General features: G+C 34.6%; 1 protein-coding gene across 9 annotated transcripts in view; it reads right to left on the reverse strand.

Moving 5' to 3' along the window:
* Window positions 1-25,169, reverse strand: part of Pcdh9 (protocadherin 9) — an 873,584-nt gene that overhangs the window by 533,708 nt on the left and 314,707 nt on the right. For 3 of the 9 annotated variants that reach the window (XM_063246818.1, XM_063246817.1, XM_063246820.1), the window contains exon 3: window positions 23,212-23,313. The exons of the other annotated variants lie outside the window; for them this stretch is intronic. In XM_063246818.1, the coding sequence (XP_063102888.1) occupies window positions 23,212-23,313 (102 nt within the window). The remainder of the gene's footprint in view (window positions 1-23,211; window positions 23,314-25,169) is intronic. 9 annotated transcript variants of the gene reach the window in all.

Genomic DNA, 25,169 nt, shown 5'->3' on the forward strand with positions numbered 1-25,169 from the left:
CCCTCTTTGGGAAAGCTTGTTTCAGTCTTTGCAGCTGCCGAGCTTCTCTGTACAGCTAAACGCTTCTACCTTAACTTTTCCTTTCTGGTCTGTTGCTCTGATTTAAGGGTTCTTACTCTTACCTAAACATGTAGTGAATTCCTACTCTCCATTCTACAAATCTTAAATATCACCTCCTACAGGTTATTTGACCTGCTCTTTCTTTGTGTTCCCTCAGTACAATACAATATCTCATGTTGTTACTTATTTTACTCTTGTCTTTGATTTTTACTGTGTGTGAGAATAACATTTTCGACTGACCAGAAGGCCCAAAGTATTGGGCCCAATGTAATGTCTTTAGAGTATTGAAAAACTCTTGTGAATTAAAGTGGTATCTGTGGTTTTGTTTTGGAAAAATAGGCTGGTGGTAGTGATGTTAGTTTTAATGATTGAAGTAAAAAGAAATCACAAGAAAAAGACCCCAAAGTTAGACTAAATTCTCTTCATTATAGTATTTTATTCATGCCTTCATATTGATATTAAAAAGACCATAAGTCAAGTAAATGAGTTTGTATAGGTGAACAAATTTACAATGTCTTCACGTGTTTGAGGTAGAAGGATGGTCACTTCTTGTCACTTATATATTCAAAACATGAAATGAGCATACCAAAGAGATTTCTTATTTATTGTGAGACTATTCACAAGAGCTATGATATGTAAACAACCTAAGTGACCATCAATAGATGAACATATAAAGAAAATACACTATATATACACAAGGAAATACTATTCAACCCAAAGGGAAGAGTAAAATCATGGATTAGCATCACAATAAATGAAACTAGGAATTCTGTAAAGTGAAATAAACCAGATAGAAAGTCACATATCCAATGTTACCTCTCACATATTGAAGTTGTTTTTTAAATGTTTATCTAAATGTAGAACATTGGATAAGAAGGGAAGTGATGGAGGTTGGAAAAAAGGAAGTTGATTTCGATTGGTGTATGTTATATATGTGTGTTGAAATACTAAATTTAATCCTATTAACATTTATAGCTAATGTACGTTATTCAAAAATTTTTTAAACTGAAAAAAATAAATGGAAACTTTTGTAGAAGGGCAAAAAAGAATAAAAGAGATATGTCATATGAATGTAATTGATAAAAATGTTTATCTTTTCTATTTCCTCTTCTATTAGCAAATCACTTCATGAAAGAAAAAAAGTTCTTTAGGTATTCTGTGAATTATTAGCAACAAGAAAAGACAATTTTAAACAATTAAATTCTTGTATGCTGTTGCTGATTATTTCAAAAAAGTGGGATGTTATTTCTAGTTTACAATTCATAAGTCATATCTCTGATAAAATTTCCCTCTCCTCATAGTGCAGGCACTCTACTGTATCACAATGTCTCAAAGAGCCCTCATGCTCTGCTTGGGACCCTTCTCTGTTTTCCCCGACTGTACAACCCCTCAGTACTCTTTGCTGATGAACTATTTCTCTGATAGTTCTTCTACGATTCTCTGGTGCTTTGTCAAAATCTCCTCGTCCATGAGTCATGCCTTGATAGGTCTTCATGAGTCAAATTTATTTTCCACTGTTGTTCCATTTTATGTGTCTTAGAGCACACACATCAAACCAGGTTCTAATATAGATGTGTGTGTAGGATCTCTCTCTAAGCTACAAATGTGCAACTAGAAGTTAAGAACTCAATACTTAGTTATCACCAGAGTGCCTAAGAATATATTTGTGTATAGTACATAAATAATCCACTCAATTGTATATATTAAATTGAATATTAAAAGAGTGTGCATTAAAAATAGCGGGATATATTATAGTAGCTTTTTTGTTTTCCTATTAACCTGATTTGAACCCCTGTATTGCTCTCCCCATCTTGTTTTGACTGATTTTACTCTATTCTGTTTTGTTTGATAGTATCAAATTTGAGGGTATAGGCAACCACTTTGAACGCAATAAGATTCACTATGATGCCCATTATGGTTTGATTATCTTCTTTTGAAGTCCTGTAAGGTCCCCAATGTTTAGGTTTTATTGGTCTTGTTCTGTACTGTTTTGTTCAATTCTATTATACCTGATGATACAGGCAATTCTTTGTAAGATAACAAGAGGCATAAGGGTAACCATTGTTGATCACCTGGTATTCTGTTTTTACATCATGTACTATGTCCATCCTTCTGTTCTAACTGACTCTGTTTTGCTTTGTCACATTGGTGGTTTTTTTTTTTTTTTTTTTTTTTTTTTTTAATCTTTTTCTTTTTTATCGGAACCAGGGATCGAACTCATGACTGCCTGCTTGCAAGGCAGGTGCTTATGCCACTGAGCTAAATCCCCAGCTCCCTGTCACATTAGGTTTTATTCTCTTCAAAAAAAAAAAAAAAAAAAAGGTAGTAAGAGCTGTGAGAATAACAAAACACAAAATGTGTAATTGTTATTATAAAAAAGAGGAAAAGAAAGTGATCTAAAGGATATAACTGCATGTATATTTAAGTGTGTAAGATAGAAAACCATATTACTAAGTTTTTGTTGGATCATTGAACAGAGCTGTTAACAGTCTCACTGTCTAAATGTCCACTTTGTATGCTTTAATTTTGTAATTTGAACAACTATTGCTAAGATGACATTATGTAATCTATTAACTAGTGATTTCTTACTATATATTCTTTTCTTGAAATTCTGTATTTGTACCCTTTTACTGTTTTGTTTTGTTTTCTCTTTAAATAAAAATTTATAAAAAAGAGTGTGCTTAATTAAGTAGACTACTTTGAATGAGCCAAATGATGTAAAATGTAGGACAAAAATGCCTATCAAACAGTATTTTCAAAGTATCGCTTACATTAAATTTCAAAATTTTTGTTTCTATGCATATTGTGAGAAACAAGAACTTCTTGAGCTTATTATTGAATGAACTATCAACAGTCAGAAAGGGAAAGGAGGATTATTCATTGCCAAATGAGCTAATATTGCAATTCACTAGGTGACTTTACAGAAGTACAAGATGCTTTTAGTTTTGTAAAGACCTTTTAGCCCCCTAGTTGGAAAGAATACTTAATTTGTCTACTGTATTTATTTTGATATATACAGAAATAAAAATTAAAATAAAGGAATTATAATAAGACTGGTAGTAAATGGAGATTTCTGCTGGACTATGAACAGAAAGAGCTTCTTTTTCCTTCTCATAAAACTCTTTGCTTAATCTAAAAGCTATTTCTATTTAAGGACTGGATTTTTCCCCCACTTCTACCATATGTTCTATGTCCTGTCCCTATGGAATCTTCTTGGTATAGTAAAAGAAAATAGGATTTTATTTTCTCCCTAGCAAACTCCCTTAGCACAAAAACCTTTAACCATGGATCAATTCTTTAGCTACGTTTACATGCTCAGTATGAATTCAGGTACAATTATCAAGCTGACCTTCTTACTGTTTCTGTTCTGTTGATTCATTTGCCTTTGTTGGACTATTACACTGATGAAAAGTTCTTCTCTGTGTGTAGCTTCGTGTATTTTTAAAGGGCAAAGTTATCACTGATTCCAATTCCTATTCTGTTTTTCTGAGCATACCTGAGCAATTTCCAAAAGTTCCATCTCATTCTGAGAGTAAGAGAAGAGGTGAATTAATGGGTAGGAGGAGCTACCCTTTCTACCTAGCTCCACCCTTCTGCGCAACACAAACAGAATTAGAATCTGAAAGGGGCCAGTGTGTGTTTCTAGGGCCACATAGGTGTTCTTCAGTATCAGCAGCTGCAGCTTCCACGGAGCCTGCTGGAACTTGATTCTAAGTGGCTGTGAAAGGCCACTGAGGAGTTTGTGTTAGCCAGAGGCCACGAAAGCTGCCATCACTGGCTGAGTGATTCTCTGTTCAAACTGGGCAGAAGCCCAATTTGAACAGAGAATCTGTTTTCTTCCCTTCAGTTTCAAAGGGCACATTTCTGTTTGCTCCTTCATGGGCGGGTGTAAACTGGGAACAAAAATATACATTTATAAAGGAAGTAATAATGCTAATTATCATAATAAAGTACTAGTAAACCAAAATAGCACTGATGAAGAAGAATACGGATCTGAAGAATGATGTATTCTAGTCCTGTCTTAAGAAAATGCACACTTGTCAGAAATGATTAACAAGAGCTAAATGCTTTAATACAAAACTGACCCTGAGGTATCTGCATATGCTCCAATTCTTACATTCTGAGATGTACATATCCTTGTGATACCTTATTCATCACTGTTCTGAGGTAACTGAATGTTTCCCATTTCCACTATTTCTTCTGTTCTGTTGCTATTCTATTATTTTTCTCTTCCCCTTTCTATGAACAAATAAAGCTACACACACACACACACACACACACACACACACACACACGCACACACGGGTTGTAATTCTGAGTAATTTCTTAAATCATTCCAGACATTCTTCCAACAGTTCACTTTCCCTAGATTTGCAGTTGCGGCACTCAGACACCAAGTTCACATCCTGGGCCGTGCTGTCTATTAGTGGATGTCTGGGCAGGCTCCCAAACCTGAGCAGCTCAGTATCATTAGCGGGATGATGGTATTTCAGTTCTCTCCCTTTCATTCCTCTTTAGTTTACTATTAGTGCCACTGAGCTTAATGAACCAAAACGCCTGCTCATGCATTAAAAACAGAGAGGAGACTTCTGCCCTGGAAAAATAAATGCTAGGCTCTATTTTTTTCCAGCAGTTATTTTTTAGCAAACATTAATGGAAAAGAATGCATGAGAATATTTATGTAATAAGGAATGTTAGAAAATACATTGTGAAACCTTCAAATGGTGAACATATAGATTTGCAAGTTACAGAATGACCTCATATATAAAGTGCATTCATATTAAAATGATTCATTAAAAGTATTAATACTACATGTTAATATACTGAGGAGTTAGTTATAATTATACTAATGCATTAATCACTAAAATATTCTTGGAAGTGACTATCATGTAAGAATTGTGAATATAACTTCCATATTCATATCGTTATTTCACAGCATCCCTAATATTGCAAACAAATTAGACACTGACTTAGAAGTAAAAGGATGTATATACTGTTAAATCTTTTAACTACAGAATGTGAATTTTTTTTTTCTCCATAAGAAAAATATTCAAAAACTCAATTGTTGCAGATATAAGAGCCATAATATCACTCAATTTAAAAGATGATTATATGGGTAATGAGAATCAATGATTTGTTAAGATGTAAGAAATGTTCTGACTTTGGTCCCATACTTTGTGGTATTTGAGAAGTCATGGCTTTCCTAAACTCAGCTAGCAAACTGCTGACTGTTACTCTGACTCATTTTATTCACTTGGAGCTCAGTGAAAAGGCTGTGGGAGATCAGCTACTCTAAATTGTCAGTCATCACCTGCATTTTTGCCTATCCTGGCTTTGCTACACACTCAGAAAGCAGGCAGTTGACTTACAGAGAGGAGGTTTCTGCAGAGAGGGAGTCTTAGAAGAGGCTTTTTTTTTTTTTTTTTTTTAACAGCAGTCAAGGCAAAGGGACTTTGGCAGTGACCAGGAAGAGAAAGTAAAAGGCCAAGAGACAAACTGCCACTCTCTTGCTATTTTGCTTCATTCTTCTAGTAAACAAATTTTAATCTGCTTTTCCCAACTAATAAGTGTATTACATGGCTTTTGAATATTTTCCCAACATTTAGGACTTCTTAAAACCATTCAGGGCTCCTCTTTATGGAAGCCGTGATTTTCCTACAATTTTCTATAATTGTGCCACAGAACTAAAAATAAAAATGGCATGAGAAGTTTTGCCAGTGAGAATCACAAGCTCAATGCAGAACTGAGTCGTCATCTTCAGGTTGCAGGAAAATAAATCCAGGTTAGGAAACATATTCTTCGGATTGTCTCCCCCTGCCCCCCCCCCGTGCTGGTTGAGATATAAAGCTTACAGCATGCTTATCAACCGGGTGTAATCGAGTAGGTAGCTATAATACACTATCATATTGAAAATAAATGTGGTGAGAACTGTAAGTAACAGGGTTAAGTTTATTGACAAAGTCCTGATCAGTGTGGAGGCTGAGTAGTCCGTGAATGGGTTTTGGCCCAGAAGGGACACTAGCCAGGAACCGGAACCTCCCTGGCCCCTAGAGATTTAGCTGTGACTCTATGTCCCCCCACTCTTAGGAATCTGCCCCTGGTGCCAAACGTGTGCCAATGAAATACCTGTGCATCCCTAATGGGCCTGGGGCACTACCCTAAGCTTAGGCTACTTATATACCCCCCCACACCACGTGTCCGCCAGAGAGATGGCCGGACTCCATCGGTGATGGTGGTGGGGGGGTCGGTTATCTCTCTCCGTGTTCTCAGAATAAAGGCCTCTTTTGTTTTATACTTCACGTCTTTTGGAAATAATCCTATCAACTCCGGATCCTGGGCCAGGGCTGCACAAAACAGTTACGAGCTTTATCAGGTTTATTTAAACTAGTTATATATCTAGCTCTCTTCATTTCATTTCTTTTTATCATGCAGCAGAACAAATTGTTTTGGTTTATCACGAAACTTCTGCTTGCTCCGTCCTTTGTCACATTTCTCAAGGTCATGAGGAAGCCCCACAGGGTAAATATTGAGTTGACTAATTGGTTTTGTGGTGTTTAAGCCTATGGGTGCTGACAAATGAGCCTCTATATTTTCAGTGAAGTGACTAAGGAAGGGGAGAGACTTTGAATCCTGTTAATGAGACCCATAAAACATGCTGCTCCCTGGAGATCTTAGTTACCTGCATCCCAAGCCCCAGTCACTTCCTCTGTGTTGAAGCCTTTGCTGTCTCATGGCTACTACAAGAAAAGACAGTCTGGTTCCCAAATTAAATATTCAGATAGTTGTCAACCTGAGGCCGCTTTCTTTTCTCTTTCTGTCCCTGTACTGTGGCATCCTGAGAAAGAAGAAGGTCCCAAAAAGCAAATTTCACTCTTGCTGACACGATGAGTTTTTTACCTATCTAAACCAGTTGTGGTGGAAAGATAAAATCAAAACAAAGCAAAGCAGGACTGTGCTCCCATAAGGCAGTGAGTACAGGCAGTTTGAGGATAGCAGTTCCGTGTAACTGTTTGTTTGTTTGTGGGTTTTTAATCATGTTTATTCCTCATGCGACAGCTTCTCTTTTCCTAAAAATTTTGTAAACAAAAAGTTCTTCAAGGAAGCACCTTGTTATCTAAAGCAACCGTGGTTTGTATGTGTATTTCTGAGCAGCATTCTGATATCAGAATAGTTAGACTTATGAATTATTTTGACATTAATGAAAGATGTTAGGTGTTCCATGCAAAGAAGAAAAAGGAACTTGTGTCTGGTGAGGTTATAATCTCACTTTTCCTTTCTCCACAGCCTCCTGATCATATTCTTTCATTCTACGTCAATGATGACATTTTCCCCATCTGCCTTTTTATAAAAGGCAGGCTCGTTGAACAAGATTTGCATACAGTAAAAATCACTCCTTTAAAAGAAGAGCTCTGCAGTTGTGACAAACACACAGTCATGGAAGCTGAGTAAGGCAGGATTAACATTTTGCTGCTCAGCTTGAAAAAGCTTTCTGAAGTTTGACACAGACATTCTCCCTCTCTCCTTCTCTCTCTCTCTCTCTCTCTCTCTCTCTCTCTCTCTCTCTCTCTCTCTCTCTCTCTCTGTCTCTCTCTCTCTCTCTCTCTCTCTCTCTCTCTCTCTCTCTCTCTCTCTCCTTTCTGAAGTTTAATCCAAAGAGCATGTAATTATAAACTCTATTCTTCATTGTCTGATAAGTACTTTTGACAGTATTATATTCCAGACCAATTTCTCTTTGAGACCTGGAAGCAAAATCTTTGAAATGTACTTATGAAATATAATGTCCTTCTCTCTCCCCAAGTCTTCATGATAAAGCAAGAGCTTGGCTTTGACAAAGGTCAGTTAACAAACGCAGGTGACCTAATTATAGCACTGATCATCCACACTGTATACTACTACAATTTATCCTTTTTTAAAACTACTGAAATTTGGTTCTCCTTGTTGTATTAGTATTTTTCTTATTGAAGACACTACTTCATATAATCTTTTCTAAACACATTCTGAGTCAGGACTGGGCTTATAAAATGTTTTGCTTGCTCCTTCTCAGGATGAGTTAAGATGTTTTCATGGTTCCAACTTTTTAAAAGTCTTATAAAACTAGATCCAAGATTGAATAAACAATCTATCTACCATATTTGAAAATATAACAGGGCTGGGGATTTAGCTCAGCGGCATGAGCGCCTGCTTTGTAAGCAGGCAGTCGTGAGTTCGATCCCTAGTACCGATAAAAATGAAAATGACAAAAAAAAAAAAAAAAAACTATAAAAAAAAAGAAAAAGAAAAAAAAAGAAAATATAACAACAGCCCTGTAACAGTTTGTAAAACAGTATGGATTCATACACTGTAAGAAACAACAGATTTACTAAAATTCTAAAATTCCCATTAGTGTTGGTAGATTTTATGTCTCTAAAGTCAAAAATTGAGTTAATTCAATCAGAGACTATACTTTAAAGCAACTTAGCTTCCAACCCAAAAATATAGAAACAAATTATACAAATAGAATGGAGGTGTTATCCTATGAGATCATACTGAAAAGCTGTAAGACTCTTCTTCAAAGCATACTTTAAAAAAGCCATGTTCCAGTATTTGAGCTAACCTCAAGTGTGCAGTGTATGTTAAATGTGTGAGCTTCGTTATTTTAGAATTCATAGCCTTACTTGCATTTTGTTTTCCTCTTTCTCAGTCTGGCACTGAGTAACATGATTTAGGAGAATATGAGTCGTGGGCACTGAAAGCCTTTCATCTTTTGCAGCCACAAAACAAATTTATTTTCAAATACAAGTGTGCTGTGTTATTTTCAGCAATTTTATTCCAATATTAAAATGTAAACATACAATGTGGAATTTTGATGAATTAAAATGTAGCAATACGTAAATGATTTTTCCACTCTTTTTTTATTTAAAAGGAAAAACAAAGCAGAACAAAACAAAACAGTGTAAGGGTACAAGTAATACAGAACTACAAAAAAACAAAAAACAGTATGCTATCACCAGTTAATAGATTACACGCTATCATCTTAGAAACGGTGTTTCAGGTCACAGGATCAAAGCATACATACCAAGTGAACATTCAAACAGTGAGACTGCAAATAGTTGTGTTCAGTAATCCAATAAAAAATATTAATATGGTCACCTATTTAACACACCTAAACACCCTTGCTGTTGTATCCTTTAGGGCACTTTTTTTTCCCCTCTCTTATCCTATGAATCAAAGCAGCTACATCTTAATGTTTGTTGCCAATCTGAATCCACTCATTTACTTACAAATTCAGTACCTGACATTCACATGATAGACTTTTGGCTATACGTCTTTCATTTTGAAAAGTCAGATTAGTAAATGTCCCACGTATATATGGATCATACATTACCGGAAAAAGAGGTTGGAGTTACGTGGCATCCAAAACATAGCTATATGTATTATTCTTTTCTATTGAGCAGTGTCTGTGTAATTATGTTATTATGTCTCTATGTTTGGGCCTTTCTTTTTTTGTTAAGTGGGCTAAACCTAGAAAAATTAATGTCATTTCAATCTTATTTTTTAAAATATTGGCAGAAATAGAAAATTAAGATATCATACTCATGATAAGTACTATTCATACTCAGAATAAGTATCATAAAACAAAACAAACAAGCAGACCAAATTTTGTGGGTAACAATGCCAAAAATATTAAGACATTAGTCTCTGTAAGAAAGTTCTTGTGCTTCTGTTTTTAAAATATATATTCATTTTTAAAATATGCTAGGGTATATTATTATGTCTAAAAAACAATATGCAACCATGAATATTTACTTGTTGTTTGCTTATTTATTTATGGTAAAGGTCTCAACATATACTTCTAGCTGGCAGTGAATTCATTAGGTACTCAAGACTGACCTGGAATTTATGGCAATTTTTCTGCCTCTGCTCCCATTTTCTGAGAGTACAAGCCCGTGTCACCACACCTGACTACTTGGGAATTTTAAAACACATCTCTTACTTTCTTAGTAATATATGTGTGGAAAAACAGTACACACAGGCACATAAACACAGTGTGACATTAGGTGCGTCCTTTTTAAAAAAAAATATTTTCTGATATGCATCTTGTTTAAAAATGAGGACTTACTCTAATTAAATTTCAAGTGTCCTGATTAAAACATTAGAAAATTCATGTGACCTACGATATCATTCCTGATCTAGGCCAGTACTCTCCAACTTGATTTGTGTGGAACAGGCATTCTTTGAATATGATTTTCTAGTCAAATGCTTTTACAAATGAGTAGGTTAAGTGAATGTAAAGAGATTAAGTGTGTTAAATGAATTTATGTAAACCCACTTCTGAATCAACCAGGGAAGATACCAAGAGTAGAACTTTTAACCTCATTCAGCCTAGATGAACGATCCACAAAACACAGGTCAGTAAATTCTGACCTAGGACTGGGACTCAGCCCAACAGTAGAGGTGACTGATGAAGTAGAACAGAATCATATTACACTGAAAGTCAGGAGGTTACTTTCAATCCTAGACCCACCACAATATCTGTCAGAGACCTCAGATTAGTGGCTCAGTGCACAACCCATTGGGGTTTGAATTCTGTACCAGCCCCTTATTTGCTGAGTGACTTGATAAAAATCATTGTTCTGTATCTTCATTTATTCAATTGTAAAAAAGTAGCTGTAGCAGATTTTACCCAGAGAATTTGTTAATTCAGCTAATACAATCAAAGTGTGTTTTGAAGAGTACCTGATAAACGCTAAATGATAATTGTGAGATACTTTTAAACAGTGGCTTTCAAACATTGCATTTTTACCCACAATGATGGACCCTCCCCACCACCACCCCGAGACACAGTATTTTAATAACGCAACACTCTAAAACGAATACACCTAAGAAAAAAGTTAAGTATAATAACACTTAGCTACGTTATATGTCACGGAGAATAATAATCGTTTCTGACCTATTCTCTTTCTTTTCTGACCTATTCTCTTTCTACATCCATTCTTCTCTGTTCTAAACTTTTTTTCTATTCTATGCAACTTATCTTATTCTCTTTCTTTCCATTCAAAAATAAAAGCAAAATATCTCTGCTGATCTGCAGATGGCTGATCATCCTGAAAGTCCTTCTGTCCGTCCATCGGTCCTTCTGTCTGTACCCACATAAACTGCATTGAATTCAATCTAAAAAAAAATCAAATTCTGATTCCATCCTTGCCCTGAAAAACAGGAATTTCCTGTTTTGTTGGTCCCAGAACCTACCTTTCTCATGCATACCATTCTGATGTGCCAGGTTTCTTTGTACTAAATTCCAAAATTGGTAAGTGGCATTTTAAGAGAAAATGTCCGTCTAACGTATTCATTATGATCTAATATTTATTCAATTAATTCAATGCATTATTTTATTCTGACATACATCCACTCTGGATCTCCTGTATCTCGAGGAAAACATTAAAAAATAAGTCAACATAATCAGTTCGCAATACTTAGAGTGGTTTATGTAGTTTCATATATTTTTAAATAAGATCTAAACACATTCTAACATTTTAAAATTCAAAATTATTTAAAGTTAATGCTCAAAGTTGCAGTTGAAGTTATATAGTTCATATTTATCTGAATTATTTTTCTATTTCATTATCAATCTTATATCTAGCTTTTAAGATAGATACAGCATCCTCCACTTCTATCTAGAAATTTGTGTACTATGGAACAGATATGAAGCCATGACTCCACTTACAATTCTCCCTGAATATGGTGATAAGTGGATTATATCTAAGCCCTCCTGTAATAATCATTACACATTATTATTAAGTATAATAATATATATATTTTTTACATATAAATGTTATGCCAAGCATCCAAAAATCTATTTTACTTTTAGGATCTCTACGGTTTACAACATATTTATAAGTCCTATTATATATGCATAAAAATTATAATTAATATATAAAATATTAAGAATCTATTTAACACATCTGTGTTAATTCTATAAGCAAATGCATAAGCTCCATTAATCACAAGAACGTGTAACTTTAATTGTTTTAAAAACTACTTGTTAGGCAGCTGTTATAAGTTATTGCTGTTGTATTTGGCTTCCATGTTCATCCAATGCATACTGATTTATACCTTTTTCACTTCACCTTTGCGTAGTTTTGTTGTGCCTTCTGATCCCTCAGTGAAAGGGTACTATCCTTTGTCACTTGTTTGAAAGGCTCTTTCCAGGCTCTTTGTGCACTCTGTTCTCTCCACAAACAGCTGCATCACAGCTGCCATTCTGAATCGTAAAGATGTCATTGTCAGATAAGCTTCTGCCTGTGGCACACAGAGTGACTTCAAACAACTAATTAGCAGAAGATGGGCCACCTCAAGGTTTGATGCTGTCCATCATGCCCGCGACCACTGCTGACACCATCAACAAACTTGTCAAATGCAGATCTTCCTGTGAATACAACCAAGCCCACTTGCTCTGGGGTGAAAAAGGAGCAATGTGTGTAAAAAAATGTTAAAGAAAGAAAAGAAAAGATGATGGTCCATCTTTACACAGTGGTAACTAATTGAAAAAAATCCTGAGCTAGTGGAAAATTTGATAACTGACTTGTTGCTAGAATACGGTGAATGTACCTAAAGACTGCTCTGTGAATTTCCAAGGCACCTATTCGTAAGTCCACCCACATAATTAAAGTATGTCTGCTAAGCCCCTGCAAAACAACACTGATACACACTGCTTTTAATGAGGCTGTTGATTATTATACATAATATAAAATATGAATCCTTACATAGATGTACAAGTATATACCAGAATTAAATCATTTATAAATTATATATAACAAACACTAATTTTTCAGAATGTATGTGAAAATATGCATATCTGCAATGAAAACATTTACAATTAAGTGTTTCCAAGAAGCAGAACCAACTATATTAAATGTATATTTAAAAACATTATTTAGTGATTGCTGTTATTTGTATGTAGATGTTAGGTTAACTAGAAATGTGAAGTCGAGTAGCTACTATAGATTTGAGGTCTTTTAATGAGAACCAAGAATGAGATGTAAAGTGAGAAGATACAGAATATAGAGATTATTCTCTAATCTCTGGCACCTTCTTTTGATACTTGGCTTTCACATACACTGCTTTTTAAAATTTGAATTTTTTTACCACCATACAACACCCCACTCTGTAACTTCACGTGGTAGACTTCAAGTCTTCTGTTAATGTTATATTTTTCCTATGTGAGAGTAAATTGCTTCTATTATGTGTTCTTTTTGCATTTTGAACATCTCTTGTTTTAGCAGTGTTTACACTTTATGAGAACATTGGTATAAATGTGTGTACATAGACTGCAAGAGATGAAGCATAACAAAGTACGTCTGCTTTCTCAGCGTAATATGCTTAACACATCGTGTTGACTCTAAAATCATGTCCTGGTAAAAGGAATGAAAGAAAGAGGTAAGAGGGCAGGAGAGTGAAATGAAAGAGAATGCAGGAAGAAACTATTAATTTATGAATCATAGACTGGTTTCCATATTACTATTAAAAGTAATAGACAGTTTATTTCCCCTCAAAAGACAACTTCAACATCATATTTTTAGGTAAGAAAAAGAGAAAAGAATGTCTGACTTTTGTTCTCCATTTACTTGATTTGAGGTATGTATATATGGCCCTTTTGTAAAAACTAAAACTATTCTCTTTAATCAGCAGAAGTATGTCTTATAAGTTTAAACAAAGACACTAATTTTTTTATATTTGCTTACATTCCCCTTAAAATTAGTCTTAAACTTTTTGAAAATTGTTCAAAAGTATGAATTCAATATTCATGTTTTTAAAAAAATTCCTATAGATCATGACAGATACATGAAATGTATATTTGCTAACATTATAAATTATTTGAGTCTTTATTTAAAATTTATATGCTTACTTAGCAAATAATATATGCCCAACAACTACTTTAAATAAATTCAGCAAAAATCTTTTTTCTTTTTAATATAAATTATACTTGACATATTCATATCAAATGGAGTTTTCAACCAGTCATTATGACACTTCTTAGATACTGTTTTAGAATGATGGTAATTGTACCATCATTTACTAATACTTAAAAGGCTGATCTTACATGAAACAGTACAGACTTTTGATTTTCACTGTTGGATACATGAAAACTTAACTCTAAAAACTCTATTTCACAAGGGACATTCTTTGTTATTTGGTGAGATAAGAGTTTGACTTTTATATGACAAAGTAGTAGAAAATGTTACATACACAGTGAGTGAACCAGACTATCTTCCAATGTTTTTTGCTACTTATTGTTATGTATGCAGTCATTTACAGTAATTGGAAAGTAACATTCTACTTATCAGTTTTGGCAATCTGTTTGTTTTATGTGGTCCTTGGGATTCAACCCAAGGCCTCTGCACTCAGCTACATAGCAACTTTTATTTATTTATTTTTTCTCCCTAATTGGCTAAATTGTCCCTGTTAAGGTTGAATTTGCAATACTTCTGACTCAGCCTCTTACAGTGCTTGCATTACAGGTATACACCAACACCAGCTAACCCACTGCATATTTGAGGATAAGTGTATGCCACCAGGAATTTAAATAATTTTCTATGTTAGGAATTATGTATGCAAGAACATATGAATACAATGTGCATAGGAGAAATTGTATCCTTGCCTATATGCTTTAATTCTTTTGGAGTTTCAAGAAAGGTCTGTTAATTTGGAGAAAGAAAATGAAAGTAAAGTAATTTGTGAACTAATATAGAGTTATTGGTGAAACTATATCATTTTAAAAATAATTGTTATATCCAAATATTCAACATAAAATTTTTAGACATTGTAAAATGATTTACTTATATATCATTTAAATGTATTCTTCATTCATTTACTTTGTTGGAGACAAGGTTTTACTAGGTAGTTGAGGTTGGCCTTGATCTCACTATGTTGCACAAGCTGGCCTAGACTTGTGATTCTGATTGTCCTGCTTCAGCTTCTAGAGTGCTGAGATTTCATGTATACACCAACATGCCCAGAAATTACTTAAATTTATAAGCTGATACTAGTTATAACCCTACGCCCTGAGTACATATATTTATCTAAAGCTAACTGCACTGGTTAATATGGTCTCCCAGTATACCAGGAATAGAAAAAATGCAAGCATATGGTATAATAGTCATAATATAGCCAAAATAAGAATATGTTTATATGAAAATAATATTTACTTACTAAATCCTGTTTGGTACATAAATGTTTTTGAAAACAAAAAGTAAAATAAGACAGAACCAAAATAAAACTAAGACAAAGCACATTTTGGGTTTACATCTTTCTTCTTTTGTAATGTATTTATCTTTGAAATTTGAAAGTAATACGCTTTTTTCTTTTTTGGGAAAGGTTTGGCCTTCACCTCATGGCAGTGCTCATACCCCAGCCACGCAAGTGCAGTGTTTACGTGTGTGCGCCACCGCTCCTGGTCTAATGTTCTCCTTTTGTGCCTGCCCCTGTTGCTATTATTTAAATCTTAGAGCCAAGACTGTGATGCAAACCCTGAACTCTGGCTGTGTCCTCATGATTGGTGAGCTAGGTTCAATTTTCACTCATAACTTTGTTTTTAACAGGAGGTATTATATTTATTTTGAAGCCTCTAGTCCAGAACTGAGGTTATAAATATAAAATGTCATATAGTAATAGTGATAACTGAATACTTTTTAGATCACTTCCCATGCCATCCTTTTATCACCATTTAATGTATTTTTAATGTATTAAATATTGCCATCACAACATTTGACATGATTGGAAATTTCATCAAATTGATGATAATTGCACCTTTATGAATCCCACAAAACTTATGTTATAAATTTATATAGTCAATTTTAAAAAGTCAAAAATATTTCCCCCATCCAAATGGTTTTCTCAGTTTTGCAGGGGTGATTTATAGCTGTAGCCCATTCTGGCATATCTTAATCAACCATCTGCACCTATGAATTTCACACTCACAGCAACTGCTGCATTTCCAGAGGCTGGCAGCTGAAATTCACACTAACCGTCCACCAATCTCCCTAACTCTTCAAGCTACGATTTCTGACATTGATTTTCAGATTACTTCCCTACAAGAGAAGTCTTATCTCAAAAATTCATATACTGAACACTAAACCATTTTGTAAAAATTCTTTAGCTCAAGCATAAAAAAGTGACAAGAAACAGCTACTGAGATTTAGATGCAGTCTTGTGTGAATTCCAATAGCTAAGAGACATTCTCCTACGTGCAGAAGACTACAGACACTGAACGCGCTACCCATCTGTATGCTATGCTGTTTGGTAGACTAAAGAAATGGGTTATAATAGGTGGAAACTGACGTTAAATGTATTAATCAAGATGTTTAGTAAAAGGCGGTGTAAATTTAGGGTATGAAAACACCATACTTTTTTCCTTTCTGTGTTTCTATTTTAACTCTTATAGGGTTCTGTATCACATGATGAACGGATTCTGGAAAATAAAATTTATGCATCATAGTGGAGTAAGTCCTACACTTCATTTGAACCATAATTTAAGGGAAACTTTTCAGAAATGAACTGTTTTCCTAAATACTTACTCGGAAAACTGCTTCTTATGTCCCAAGACTGAAACCCAAGGTCTAATTGTGAACAGCCCACAGCGCTCTGACCTGGGGTGACCTGTTCCATCTGCATCTCCCCTGGGTTCACTGTAGACTTAGGCAATGGGAATACGTAGTCTCTGTGACCCTCACTGTCAAAGAAGTTTTTGCTTGCTCTTTATTTTTTCCTTCCTTCTTTCCTTCCTTCCTTCTTTCCTTCCTTCATTCCTTCCTTCCTTCCTTCATTCCTTCCTTCATTCCTTCCTTCCCTTCTTCTTCTTCATCTTCTTCTCTTTGTTTTTCTTTCTTTCCTTCCTGCTTTCTTCCTTCCTTTCTTTCTTTCCTTCCTGCTTTCTTTCTTTCCTTCCTACTTTCTTTCTTCCTTCCTTTCTTTCTTTCTGTCTTTCTTTCTTTCTGTTTGTCTGTACCAGAAATCCAACTCAGAACCCTGCACTTGCCAGGCAGGCGCTCATGCTGCTGAGCTACCTCCCCAACCCTTCTGTTGTCTCTCTTGTTTTTCCTTAGACAATACCACACCTTCCCTTTACAGTCTACTAACTCATGCAGCTATCCACTGCATTTCAAACTGTTAATGAATGTGTGAACTTGAATAATTACAAAATCTTACCATGACTCAGTTTCCACAGCTATAAAATAAGAAGAAAAAATATACCTATCTAATGGGAAGTTATCAGGATTCAATAAACTGTATTTCAACAACTATGAAACATTCCACTTTTCTAACATATCCCGAAGCAGGGTGAATATTAAATCATAAATAAGCACTTGCCAGCATTTGCTTGACTGCATTTTCCTCTAGCAGTACATAAAATTATCACATGTTTTATATTCAGTGATTGATTAGAGGAATTATTTCAAGATATATAAAGTGCTTAGAATAGTATGTGAGACAAGAACATTTCAATCACTAATATTAACATATCTGTGTAATTGAGCACTAATTGTGCATAAGTTACCAGTGATAGCTCAAGAAGGATAAGTTAATAATGATTAGAAATCTTGTAAGTGCCAACAGTCTTTGTTTTATTTTGCATCTATGGCCACAGAACACATCTAATAACCTACATTAGATGAATGAATATTACCTAATGCAGACTATGACTTTATCAACAATATAGCTTCATACATTTAACAATCTCTCTATGTTAGGCAGAACGAATGTTTTCCATGTTACTTTATTAACATTAATAAAGAATGGTAGTACATCTTCTGAGAAAAAACTTTACAAAATGCATACATTTACAAGATTTGATAATTTTTGAAGATAATTTTAAAGACACTGCAGCTCCTATCTCTGTACGTCATAGATTAATTACTTCTCATTAATAGTATTCAAGAATGACTAACACCAGGTTAATAATTTTTAAGAAACTGAGTAGCAAAGTTAGCCACTTTTTATTGATGCACAAATACTAAGTACTTATACAGAAACCCTGACTCTCTCTCAATGCTTTATAGACCTCTAAGTGTAAACTAGTACAACCATTATCCAAATAAGTATGGAGATTTCTCAAAGGAATAAAAATAGAAATTCCATTTGGCCAACCTGTTCCTTTTCTAGGTATCTTCCCAAAAGATCTAAAGACATCATATTATAGTTTTATATGTATAGAATTGTATACAGAAGCACAATTCATAAAAGTTAAACCCTGGAAGCAGCCTGCATGTATATCAACAGAGGAAAACCTAAAGATGTGGAATCTACACATAATGGAACACTACCTGGCTATAAAGAAGGATAAATTCCAGAAATTTGTATGAAAATAGATACACCTGGAAAATATAATGTCCAGGGTCATAAATCAGACGTATAATAGTAAATTCTGTGTGGTACATTCATTGGAATAAGGCAAAGTACAAAGAGCAACATTAAGGATGGGTAGGAGGAAACAAAGAAAGAGATCTTTTGCAGATGGGAAGGAGTCCAGGAAGTGGAGAGCAGGAGAAGGAGGGGAGGGCGAGGGGAGTAAGACAGTTTCCAATATGCCATGCACAGGTAAGAAAGAGCCACAGTGAATAAGCACCATATGAAAGACATATGAGGTAACAATGGTAATAAAACTGAATGAAAACAAGGATGGGGATTTAGAGATAGAGGCAAGGAGGTGGGCAGGAAGGCAAAGTAGATGTTTAAAGAAGGAAGAACTGTGTCTGTACACGAGTCTACTTGTCAAGATGAATATAAACTTCATGTACTACAAACATGTACTAATAAAATAAAAGTATTAACAAACCAGACAGTGTGTATATATATATATATATATATATATATATATATATATATATATATAGCGAACTCATGACCTCACACTTGCCAGGCAGGTGCTTATGCCCCTGAGCTAAAATCCAGCCCCAGACAGTGTATTTCTGTATATAGTAAAAATAAAATTCTTAAAATTATATATACTGTATTACAATCAAAAGAAAATTAAAGTATCTAAGGACAAGATGCAAGTGAAGAGAGACCATCCATAGAAAGCCCTTGAAATACTCCAAGGTGGACCACCAGCTTCAAAATGTATATGTTGATAGCATCATCACTTAACATGACACAGACTCAAAAAATCTTATAGGTAATATAGTTTTCAAACATTCAGATTTCAATGACTCTCAAGTGAGATGTTTAAATACAAATTTGTAAAATGAAAGTTTTCTAAACTTATTAAATGGCAAACCAGATTTATTTCCACTCTTCTCTGACAGAGTAATAATATAAAGCAAAACCAGAAGTCTGCATTTCATTTTCTTCAAGTTCCCTAAAACTTTAGTATAAACAGCCCTTTCATGCTTTGTGTTTTTATAAGATTTAAGGGAAAGTATTGTTTATAGAAAATTATTTGTAGCTCTTTTACTAACTTCATAACTTTGTTGCAAAGATTTTTTAAAGAGTCTTCAATAAATAATATCTTTACCAAACTGCCACTGGTAATCAAAGAGCTTTGGTGAGGAGTATGGACTTCAGTCAGTATGCTTTAGCATGAAATCTTATAATCCAAATACATATTACACACTTTACAGAGCTAGAGGAAACAATCCTAAAATTCTTATGGAACCAGAAGAGACCCAGAAGGCTAAATCAATTTTGGACAAAAAGAGCAAAGCAGGAAGCCTTCTAGAATCAGACTTTAAACTGTACTACAAAGCAACAGCAATAAAAATGGTTTGTATTATATCTAAACAGCTATGTGGATCAAGGGCAAGAGTCGAAGGATACAGAATCATCCCCAAACACAATCAGCTCGTGGATCCTTGACAAACGTCTAAAAGCATATTCAACAAGTGACGATGGAAAAATTGATTATCTGTGTGTAGAACATTGAATTTGGACCGTATCTCCTACCATATGCTAAATTAAAATCAAAATGGATTAAGATCTAAGCATTAACATAGAAACAGTAAACATACCGAAAGTTAAAATAGGTAAAACACTTGAAGACATAAATGTAGGAAATTTTTTCTAAATGGAACCCACACCACACAAGAAATAACAGCAAAAGTCAACACATGGGATTATATCATAAAAAAAGTCTTCTCTACAGAAAAGCAATCAATAAGTAAGTGAAAAGACAACCTACAGAATGAGAAAAAAGTTTATGCAGCTACTCCTCATAGCATTAATATGTAGATTACATGAGAATATATTAATATGAGAGTGTTGGGAGCCGCGGCCGACGCCGGTCGCCTTACTTGGCGGACGTAGGGCCTGTGGGTGGGAGCGGAGCCTGAGCTAGATTGCCCCTCCCATCGAGTGAGCCAAGTTGGCGCCTGCTTCCTGCCCCCTGATTGCGCTGGCGACTTAAACAACCCGCTCTGTAAGATAGTCTGCCTAGCAACAACTGATGTTAGCCAGTCAGCCCGCATCGCGCGCTTTGAACTGATTGGCTACTGTTGCCCTATAAAAGTGAATGCCTCTCCCGCCACGAGAGAGAAAGCACAGAGAGAGATAGAGAAAGTCCACCGGCGAGAAAGGACTGGTGGCAGAGAGGAGGCCTCGCGGGGCCCACGCGGAGACAAATAAAGGCAAGGTTGCACACAGCCAGACTTTGTCGTGTGTCTTTCCTGCCGGCCGGGAGCGACACCGACATGAGAGTACATGGGAAATATTACCCAGTGATTCCCCTGGAGGCATATTTCCCAAAGAATCTAAGACATCATTCTGTAGTGGTACACACAGATCAGTGTTTATAGCAGCACAATTCATAATGGCTATATCCTGGAAACAGCCTATTTTCCCATCCACAGGCAACTGGACAAAAGAAATTGTTCTAGCTACCTAAATGGAATACTATTGACTCCAACAGAGGAAAAACTTAAAACATTTTAGGAAAATGTATGCATCTAGAAAATATAATTTGCATGAATTAAATAAGACACACAAACTTAAATACCGTATGTCATATCTCATCTGAATAAGGCAAAGTACAAACTAAGATAAGAATAAAGGAAGAGTAGACAGAGACAAAGTAATGGATCTCTTGCAGTTGGGAAGAGGCCAAGGGAACCAAGGGTGAGAGGTATGCGTGAGGGGAGGAGGAAATAGAGTGAAGATGCACCAGGTACAAGGTCCTACTCATCTCAGTGGAAGTGTACGCTACAGGCCACCAATATGAACTAAGATAAGCAATATCAGCAGAATAAAAAGCGCAACTAGAAGTGGAAGGAGTGAGAGGGAAAGTGATTTTAAGACACTGTTAATGTACAACACTCCAAGATGTTTTTAAAATGCATGAATTTTTAAAAATGTACTGATAAAATAAAATTTAAAAACATAAAATTCTCAGAAATTAGATTTTTGATGATACTGGGTCTCTGTGTGCTTCAAGGTGGCCTTACATGCACTATGTATGATGGCCTCGAAGGCTCTGCTATCCTCCCCTTCAGACTTTTGAGTGCGGTGTTTTTCAGGGGTGCCCCACCATATCTGGTAGAAATTTGAGAATTTCTTAGTGTTCCATGACATCCACAACATTCTGGGTAGATTATCTTATGTGTTACGACTTACTCAAATCTGCTTTTATGAATAAAATTTTTGTCTTACCATAAAGTCAAGACTAGTATGCTAAGGTTTATTGATAGAGGGAAACCATTGTCCTGGATGCTTGAATCATAGACGGTGCGGAAGACAGGTGAAAAAATTAAACAGCTACTGTTCTTTCAACATTTTAAAAGATTTAGTACTTCAAGGGAGGAAGAGAAAGACAAAGTAAAAACAAAAGAGGAAGAAAGAATGCTGAAGATTAAAATTAAGTTTCTGAGTATTTATAGCCACATAAAGAAAAAGAAAAATATGAGTTAGAGGTTGAAACAGTACACAGTATCAAGTTTTAATTTATTCCAAAAGAACTTGCTTTACCACTTAAGTTTGTATTAATCAAATAGTTTCTTCAATGTACATTACTTAGGAACTTTTGAAAATAGGAGATTCCTCTAGATGGCAAAGGCAAAGACTATGACAAAACCTTTTACTGTTAGTGATTATAAAAACTCTTCAATACATTTAAGGGAGTGGTGATTAAAAAATCTACATTCAGTAAAAAATGCAATGCAGATACAAACACACATATGTACATTATCTGTTTGTCACCTGCATGTTATGATTATAGAAAATAGGTAAAATATATGTTTTAATATTAGACTTAATTCTTTTTTTGACAGAATCTTGCTTTGTAATTCTGGCTGACCTCGAATGCAGCCCAAGCTGGCTTCAAACGTGTGAAATCCTCCTGCCTGTCTCCTGAGTGATGGAATTATAAGTGTGCATCATCATGCCTGGTTTAGATGTAACTATTAAAGCATAGTTTCTTAAAAATGGGGATCTTCTTCCATTGCACAACATGAATATATATAAATCTACTAACCTCCTCAAGTACATTAGGGGCAAAATTTATATTGTATAGTTTTAATGCAAGTTTTAAAAAAAACAGAATGATAGATGGTAGGATTCTATATCCACCCATAGTGCTGTAATTAATAGTGGAATAATCATCCCAATAAAAAATACAAATTTTACACATTTTCTTGTGGATGAATTCCTTTTTTTCAAAAATGTAATGGATCATATTTTAAGTTGAAACATGCAGGAAATAGATCAAATAGAGAAAAAGTCATTAAGAAGGAAAACGTAAATTACAACTTAAGTATGTCGTACTTAATAACATTGTTTTTGCATCTTCTCTGAGCACAGAAACTGAGAAAATTCAACAATTTATTTCAATAAATAAAATGCATATCCTTTACTCAATTAATAAATATATATTAATCAGGAACATTTAACCCAAAAGAGAGTTACTCAAACTTTCTTCAAAATAGATAAAATTAAAACTTCTTATTCAGTTCCATGAGCATGTATTTAGTAGATGGACCATTATCCAAGACGAAAAGATAATCCAAGATTATCATTGTTTTTTTAATCCTAAGATTATTTAAAGCTACTTTAAAGAAGTAGTATAGAAATATGACCATAACACAGGCCAACAAAGAAAATACTTATAGCTGCTAGCATAGGGTTCCTAATACCATGAGAAAAACTACAAACGCTCAGCACTAGCATGATCTCTGTAGAGATATGGCATACCTCATAATGATTTTCTTCATTCTCTTGAATGTGGAAACCCGCAGAGCTGGGACATTTCTGAGGAGTGACAGGAATAATGTCACTTTTGTTGTGTGAGTTACACTGAAAGAGATTACCAAATAATGGTGACAAACTACTCCACATTTCGAGTGTCCACGGAGAGACAAGGTTGTGAGCCCAATAATGGAATGCCATTATGAGGGTCCCACTCATAGATACATGCATTAATACCAAGCCTTTATCAAAAAGGTAAAACAAATCGTCAAGATAAATTATCAAGATGTTTCTACCAAAAGTGAAGAAACTTAGATTGAGTTATGTTAATTTTTTACTCTTTTCAAAGTATTTATGTATTTATGACATCAGTAGATAAAAGTTCTCCTCTTTGTGGGAGATATTAGCTAAATCCTTCGTGTATTATACAAATATTAACCTCTGATATGAGTATCACTATCTCCACTTACAAAGGAGTCAGAAGGAAAACAAACCTACCAAATCTGTGTTTCTACATCACCTATATTCTTCTCTAACACACAATCTGCATTCACAAATGGTACACCTAGCATAGACCACACTGTTCAACTTAAAATTTAGAGTCCTAAAATATTAGTCCTCTTTTATGTTCTAAGTAGAAAACATTTTAAAAACGAAGGTAGCTAAATAATTCTCTTGATAATGAATGTGGATTATAAAACATAAGCTATTAAATTATCCTGGCTTTTCCCATGAAAATACTAAAATGGCTACTTTTCATATTCCTCCCAAGAATTTTTCCTGAGACAATAAGATATTATCTGCTTCACATTTTCTCATGTCTTTCTTTCCAAAAACTCTTCTTAGAGTCAAGTCGTGGAATATTTATAAGTACCTTGGTGTGGCCATTCATTAAGCATGGTATTATAATTTCTAAGTTTTTCACGTGAATAAAAAGATACTATAGTCCTTCCAGAAGACACTTATCATTGAAATGGTACACATATGTTTGTCTATCAGGAAGAAATTATTTATTTGGAACTACTATGCTGTATTTTTCTTTCATTAATAAGATGCTATTTTCCCATCTAGATGAAAAAATATCAAAAATATACATTCTTTAAAAGCAAATAACTTTAAAGTTTAATATATTGAATTCGGTGCATTTTTTCTTTACAAAGCACCATTTTGCATGTTTAAATATGTTTTTAAAAGCTATCATTACATTTTACAGCTTTCAATTATCAGTTACTTTGAAAATAAATAGCTATATGGTATCTAGGAAGCCATGACTTTTAAACCCAGTAACCACCCTAAAAGCCTTTTAGTATGAAAAAATGTTTTATTCCCGTTGTCACCACAGAAAAAATGATTTCAATTCTGTTTAAAACTTATCTCTTTTAGGAACTCTACATTTTAACTCCGCTTGAAACCTAAGTAACTTTTATGTGTAGTTTAGAAAGGGCTACTTTGCTAATATCAATTCTGTGAATGTACCTGTTTGCTGAATAACTACATAATTAACTGAAATGGCTTTTATAGAAATATCGACTTCGTCTTTAGCTTTCTTGAAAAAATTGGTCCACAGATCATCCATGATATTTCTGAACATTTTTATCTCTCAATTCTGTCCCATCCTGTTCTTATATATATATTCCAGCCAATTAATACTTTTTAAAATCCCATATATTATGGAAATTTTGTGCTAAGAAACAGTTTCCCATTTCCCATTTCCCTTGTTCCTGGTTTCACCCTGGTTATATATTAGAGTCCCCCAGAGTGCCTTTCAGTACGGTCAGTGCCTGGGCTTCCCACCTCATCTGGTTAAGAGCTTAGGCACAACTAGGTTTTTAGCACACAGGTCATTCTATTGTCCAGACAGAATTTTAAATCTCTGGATTAAGGTTAAGACTACTTTGTCTGGCCACGAGACAATTTTGAGAATTGAAGTCCTCTCTCAAACTGATAGCTTTCCCTCAGCATTT

Source organism: Cavia porcellus, unplaced genomic scaffold (genome assembly GCF_034190915.1).
Source record: "Cavia porcellus strain 051 isolate PalLab524CR breed Dunkin Hartley unplaced genomic scaffold, mCavPor4.1 scaffold_4, whole genome shotgun sequence".
NCBI lineage: Eukaryota > Metazoa > Chordata > Mammalia > Rodentia > Caviidae > Cavia > Cavia porcellus.